Source organism: Rhodamnia argentea, chromosome 3, assembly GCF_020921035.1.
Source record: "Rhodamnia argentea isolate NSW1041297 chromosome 3, ASM2092103v1, whole genome shotgun sequence".
Classification (NCBI taxonomy): domain Eukaryota; kingdom Viridiplantae; phylum Streptophyta; class Magnoliopsida; order Myrtales; family Myrtaceae; genus Rhodamnia; species Rhodamnia argentea.
The window spans coordinates 16,628,595-16,635,784 of NC_063152.1; the positions used below are offsets into that span (position 1 = coordinate 16,628,595).

General features: G+C 36.5%; 1 protein-coding gene across 1 annotated transcript; it reads left to right on the forward strand.

The window, feature by feature from the left end:
• Positions 1–510: 510 nt before the first annotated feature.
• LOC125314114 (outer membrane protein YopM-like) lies at positions 511–1,413 on the forward strand. Its single transcript, XM_048275589.1, has one exon. The coding sequence runs from the start codon at positions 511–513 to the stop codon at positions 1,411–1,413; it is 903 nt and encodes a 300-aa protein (XP_048131546.1).
• Positions 1,414–7,190: the final 5,777 nt, after the last annotated feature.

Sequence of the window (7,190 nt, forward strand, 5' to 3'; positions counted from 1 at the left end):
GGTCCTAAACCTGACTGAATGCGAAAAATTGCGAAAAACTCCGGACTTGTCCCATTATGTCAAGTTAGAGCGGCTGATTCTCGAAGGATGTAAGAGGTTGGTTCACATTGATCCATCCATCGGTCACCTTAAAAGGTTGGTCTTCTTAAGTTTGAAGGATTGTTTTTGTCTCCGCAAATTACCGGATGAGATGGACGAACTGGAATCATTAAGGGAACTTCTTTTGGACTATACATCTATAGAAGAGATCCCTGAATGGAGAAAGATGAAGAAACTGGAAATTCTCAGCTTGCTTTCGTGTCTATTATTGGAAAAATTCAGTTTCGTTGGTTGCACAGCATCAGCAGCGGAGCCTAAGTCGATCGAAAATCTCAATTCACTGATTGAGTTGGATATATCAGAAACGGGGAAAATTAAGAAGTTACCTGAATCCATTGGGAGTATGAAGAATTTGAAAGTTCTAAAGTTAAAGTTCTGCCTTATAAGAAACTACCTAGCGCCATTGGAATGATGGAGAAGCTCGAACAGCTAGAGGTGGGGCATGTTGTTCTTGAAGAAATTTCCGATAATATTGGGAAGTTACAATTTTTGAGAATCTTGAAATTGCAACCCACAAGAATTTCGGCATTGCCTCAGCTTCCAGAAAGTCTCATCACTCTATGTTTTCATTCGTACTCAATGAAGATGTTGCCTGACCTCTCGAACCTATTGAATTTGAGAACATTGGATTTGCACTTGGGTCGGCAGCCCGAAGATCCTCCTATACTTGAAGAAGCTCCGAGTGATTGGTGGATTGGAAGATTACGCATGCTCGAGGAATTGTACTTGTCTTGTCTTGATATCACCACCCTATCGTCCGATATCGTTTTCCTTTCTCAGCTGAAGCGACTCGAGCTCAGCTGCGATAATTTGCAATGCCTACCTAGACTTCCGTCAAATTTGTCATCCTTATTGATCGGGGGGAGTTCGAGTTTGAAGACAACGGGGGATCTTTCGTATTTGAAATCGCTATCGGATTTGACGGTTATGAGGTGTGACCAGCTAACGGAGATTCAAGGCCTTGAAGGTTTGGAGAATTTGATATCATTGGAGCTCAATGAGCTTTCATCATTGGTGGAGTTGCCTGATTTGACTAACTTGAAGAAGCTCAAGAAAATTCATCTAACGTACTGTAGAAAGCTGTCTGAGATTCGAGACATTCCGAAATCGCTGGAGATGCTTGAAATTGGGGACTATTCAAAACTGCAATTATTGCCTGATCTGTCTAACTTGAAGAAGCTCAAGACAATTCATCTATGGGACTGTGATGAGCTGTTTGAGCTGCGAGGCGTTCCGGAATTGTTGCAGATACTTGAAATTGTGGGCTGTTTTAAACCGCAAGAGTTGCCTGATTGTCATGTTACAAGAATCTGAAACTTCGAACTTATTTGATGTGATTACATTTTACAAACACTCTTTCTTTTTGTAATGTTCACTTTTTCTTTTGACTATTTTGAATTATATATGTACTAAGGCCCTCAATAAGTGCCGTCTCTCCGACTTTCTAACGTGATTTTGGGGCTAAAATTGAGAATTGGAGGATGCAATGCTAGTCGAAAGCTGGAAAGCACAAAAACAGAGTATAGACGAGGAGGGACAATGTCTCCGTCGTCCCTTCCCAGGCCGTGCTTGTTCTCTCCTGCTTACTCTCCCAAGCAGAGATGTTTTTGCACTCTCTTCGTTTCGTAAAAAATGAATTATTTGAAATGCATTTTCTTAAGAATCGCTCACATCACATAAAAAAAAAATGAATGAACGAAAAATATTTTCATAATAGACATGAATGTTTGTTGATTATTCATTTTTCACAAAACCTTAATAAGGTCTCATTCTTCTCTACGCTCTCTTCGATTCCTTTTCATTTCCAGTAACGCTCTCTCTTGAAGTCTGTAACGATCGTTTCAGCTCTTGGTTGATCAAGAGTATTTGTCGTCGTTGAACGGATATACAAGTTCATGTGCCTCTTCTTTGCGGTGTTGATTCTGGAAGATTGATTCGTTTTGATGATAGCATATTGATAGCGTATCGCGATTGATGGGCAGTCATGGTTTTCCTTTGATTGAACAATTACTAATAACGATTCTGAAACTTTTGAAATAAAGCTTTGGTTACCGAGAGTTTCTGCTTATTTTCCCTTTCAAATTTTAAGCACTCAGGTGTCTTAAAAAACACGAAAAGGACATTGCAAATTCAGTTCATAGCCCTTTGTAAACAAATCCTCATAGGTGGTCTCACTTACGTTGTGTTTTCCGATTTCGTCCTCTAACGTTTGTCTTTTCGTCTAATTCAGTAAGGTTCAACTTAAATAATTCAATGCTTCCATCACCTCGTGTTGGTTCCTACGCTGATCAGATTTTGACTGATCTTTGTTTTTTTTTTTTTCCTTTGAATAGGCAGTTAATCTGCTGTTTGAATCTGAGCATGTGGAGTACATGATGTTTGGTAACAAAAATTTCCTGTGAATTTTGGAAATATCTGTTTTTTCGATTGTAAAATGTAAATTACGTACCTAAGTCTATCGGTGAAAAATTTTCCACTGAATAAATTACGTTACTTAACTGTGAAAAATAAAAATATAACTATTATCCTATGTGTGATGTTGTCCTAAGTCTGTCATGTAAAAATGGTAAATTTGTATTTTTTTTTTTCTCTCAAATTGTGGTTAAAAGGAAATTAAATCAACAATAAATGACACAAACATGCAATTTATCCTAAAAGCACATGCAATGCTAAATATATTTCTAAGTGAATGGACATGCAATCTAATATTGGAAAAGTATCATAAAATGCATAAACCTACTGTGTAAATTGATATGCAACATAGACGTCCTAACTGAGCACCAAGATCGGAAAAGTATCATAAAATGCATAAACCTACTGTGTTGGTTGGCATTAATTCAATCAGAAACCTTTCAATTTAACTAATTTTGGTCCTACATATTTTAATATTGGTACCAATTAAGTCCATCCGGCTAATTTAGATCGGAAATCGCTGACGTGGACGTTAGCCGCCCTATGTGGCACGGCTAATGCTGATGTAGACTTTTTATATATATTTTCTATTATGTATAATTTTTATTTTTTCCTTTCTTTTTTTCTTTCACTTTTCTTTTTATGAGCATCCACAGCATCAAGAAGAAAAGGGGAAATTAATCCAATTAAAAGGTTTAAAATTAATTATTACCAATGAAATATTTTTAATACTTTTTTGGTACTTTTCCCGCACGAAGACAGTTATTCACGGAGATGTATAACAAAGTATAAAAAATAAACGGGTAAAGAAGGAATTTTTTAAGTGGTAAATTATACTATTAGCTCATGAAGTGGAGTTAGCTAAGTGCAATGTGAACGTAAATATCCTAGAAGATATTCGCGGCACGAATTATTTTTCAGTTGAAACCAAATATGATTGGAAATCTATGACCTAACTAAAAGAACACCCCAGGCGGGCCTTTGCCTTCCTTTTCTTTCTCTTTCTATCTCGCTGAGACTGGCTACCGCTCCAACAGTCTCTGCCATTTTCTATTCGTAACCGCTACTTCTGACTTCTGAGCAAAGATTTCACCTTTTAATCTCCACTTTTTGCTATCCAAAAAAAAAAAAAAAATCTCCACTTTTCGCAAACTACATCATCTTCAACCTTCGCTCTCGAATTTTCCCTCGTTCTAGATTCCAAAATTTTCTCCAGGTTCTCCTTCATTAGACTCCACTGGCACTGACTGTCAAAGCTTTTTGTTCCTTCAACTACCGTCGTGAGACATACATTGCTCCTCTTCGTTTGTTAGGCAACGCAGAAGATGGCTCAAACTAGGTTTTCTTTTGTCCTCATTTCTAGGACTGTCAAAATGCCTGGATCGGAAAAAAAATGGTCCGGCTCAAGTTGACTCATTTAACCCGCGTTGACCCATTTTATATGCAATACAAATACAACGATACATACCTAACCCGACTAATATTACTAAAACATATCGATATTTTTTTTCAAAAAAAGAAGAGAGAACTTTTAGGCAGTGTGTGTAGTGTGCAAGAGATACAAATTTTGTAGTTTTATAAGGTTCCAAATAAGTTTGCTATTTTTGCTTTATTGCAAAATTTTTGAGTTGTACCGTGAAGTATCAGATATATCTTAAAATCGATAAGTCAATAAATATTGACATGCATGACCATATATTAATTTTCATAATTTTAACAGCAAGAAAGGCCATAATTTTTTTCAACCAAAAAAAAAAAAAAGACCATGCTTTTTTTTTTTAACTAATTTTCAATTTTTAAAAGAAGAAGAAGATCATAAGTAGAAGACAACACCAAAAATTAAGTTTGCCCCATCCCAAAACCCCAGCCTGAATCTGAAGATGAGTGAAGAGGGACTGCACGTGAGTAGGGTTTTAGACCCACTAAAACCCCACATTTTATTGAACTTTATTACTCAAACTCATATAACCCATTTATCAAAATTTAGCTAACCCATAGATGACACTACTCATCTTATGTGGGTCAATAAATGGGTCTTCAACCCAGTTTGACACTCGACTCATTTCAAATATCTTCTTGGTTCCTCCAACTTCTGATCAATGCTTCCACCTTGGTCTAGAGAATTCATTTCATTCACGGGAATTCGAATCTAGAATGTGTTTAATTGATGAAAAGTCCTAGGTCTAAGGCTTGCTTCAACTTAAACCTAGAGCCCGATTTGTTAGGTTCTCTATTTCCTTTCTGGCCTTCCTCCATTAACAATTATTTTCTTCCTCCTGGGCCTTTATCGATCTAAGTAGCATCGACACCGACACGTAACACGCGACACGACATGACACGACAAGACAAGACACGTCAACATGTCACTTCTAAAAAAATAAAGAATTCTGACACATTGGGACACGTTATATATTAAATGTATATTTTTACGTATACAAGATAAATCATCGTTTTTATTATTATTTCAATCATATGAATTTGATATAAAAGGAGAGCTTATGGAAAATGTCAATGGACTGAAATTTGACTTTCCCTCCATACTTGATGTCAAACATGAACTTATATGCCAAAGCAATAGCTAAGTAGTATTATCCTACTCTAGACTTTGATATGGCAAAATACAATGCAGCACATTAAATCCTTTTGGATGATTTTCCACATATTAAGAAATTGTCGTCAACTTACTGGGATTCTAGCACTTTTTCCCAACTTCCAAAACACCGCATTACGCAAAGTTCAATAACAGGGCCCTGTATATTGGATCTGTAATTCCTATGAAACCCTGAAAAATTCCACAGCAACACCTATAAGCAGATAAGATTTCCGATAAAAACTGCGTACAAAATTTGTAGCGGTAACTCCAAAAAAAGAAAGACATCTTAGATAGTATGCTATGCCATCTCAGGACTCAAAGTCATCCTAAATTAGTTAAATGTAAGAGAAGAGGGAATGTGATCTCACCATACATTTTCAAGCTCTGTCTCACATGTACTATCTCAAATGTAAGCCAGCTCCATTCACGTTGAATGAGTTGAAGAAACAAGATAGTCTGCACAGCAATCGCATGGCATCCCGAAGTTTGACTGAGGGTAGACACCCACCGCGTTGCCCTACATCTAAAACTTTCGGTAATGTACTGGAGCACCGCACAAATGGTCCTCCAAGTCTTCTCCCAGCATTGCTTTGACAACTCGTACGCCAGGTTTTACCTATATCCAAACCTAACAAAATCTCAACTCATCATCAAATCTGGTACCCACAAATAAGCACACAGGAAAAATCTAGAAGACATTCAGAGGAATATTCTTCCATTTTATGGAAAACAAAAATAACAACCAATTAGTGCTAATCAATGCCAACCACTCTATCCAGCTTTTCACGAGTGCCAAAATAAGGTAGATTCACGAGTCTTACATCGATTGGGAGGAAGAGAGACAAAAAAAAGTCTCTTTAAGAATCAACCGATGAGACATAGACGCTTATAAGTTGGAAAAAAAAGTCCCACATGAAATGTTTAGTGAGGATAACAAGTAGGATGGCTCATTAAAAATGCCCGGACAAGATGTGGAGGCTTGCTTCTTTTGAATGTTTGGCTAAATTGAAGTACAATTTAAATTTATTTTTTTAGCGGAAAGTTCCTTCCAACACGCGTGTCGGGAGCGTGTCCCGAGAGTTAATTATGTGTGTGACACAGATACTTGTTGACCACGTGTCGGACGCTCGAATTGACTACGTCCCAACACGATGGCCTGTGGCACGTGTCCGTGATTACGGTCCTTGACATCTGTCGCGACCTAAAAATTCAGAAAATTTCTAGGCTAATGGATTATCGGGTTAATTATTTAACCAACCTAACTCGGACTCTCCCAAGTCCATACCAAATCGCAACTTGAGATTCAATTGATTAATGTGCAATGTATTTTAATTTTGGAGTCGCCACTAATCATTTATGGTAGGTCGATTAGAAACCTAAATAAAATAGCGGGAGAACTATTTTATTCCTACGAGCTAGAGATTAAGGGTTCGGGGACTTGATTACGCCGGATTACTCTAACGCCTTTTCGGTACCATTTATTTCATGAAAAATCATTTAAGAAGGCAACATTAATTGATTTTAACCTAAGTCACTAACAAAGGTTATCATGCGGGTGCGCAATCAATTAATGAACATCCAGAAATCAATATAATCAAGGGAGCATGCGCCACACAAGATAGTTCTTTTATTTTTGATTTTTTTTTTATGAATGCATGAAAAACTATACTATATGCAATGCAATGTTATGAATTAAATGCAAGACTAAACAAGATGACATGAAAATTAAATTAATATGCAAGTGAGACCATGGTTTAATTAAATTAAACACGTGACATGTAAATTAATTAAAACCTAGACATGGAATTCTAATACGCAATATAAGCTAAAATGCAACCTAATATGATATGGCAAGAAATAATGACGTGGCATGGATGACATGGCATGGATGACGTGGCATGGATGACGTGGCAAGGATGAATGATTTTTTTATATTTTCGGATGAATTAATTTCCTAAAATAGAACTATGCCAAAACAATTTTTATCTTGTATATTTTAGAGTTTACATTGACCTAAACTCTAATATATTGAAGATATATTATTTTAAACATAAGATTCTATTTAAGCATGCAATTTATATCCTAA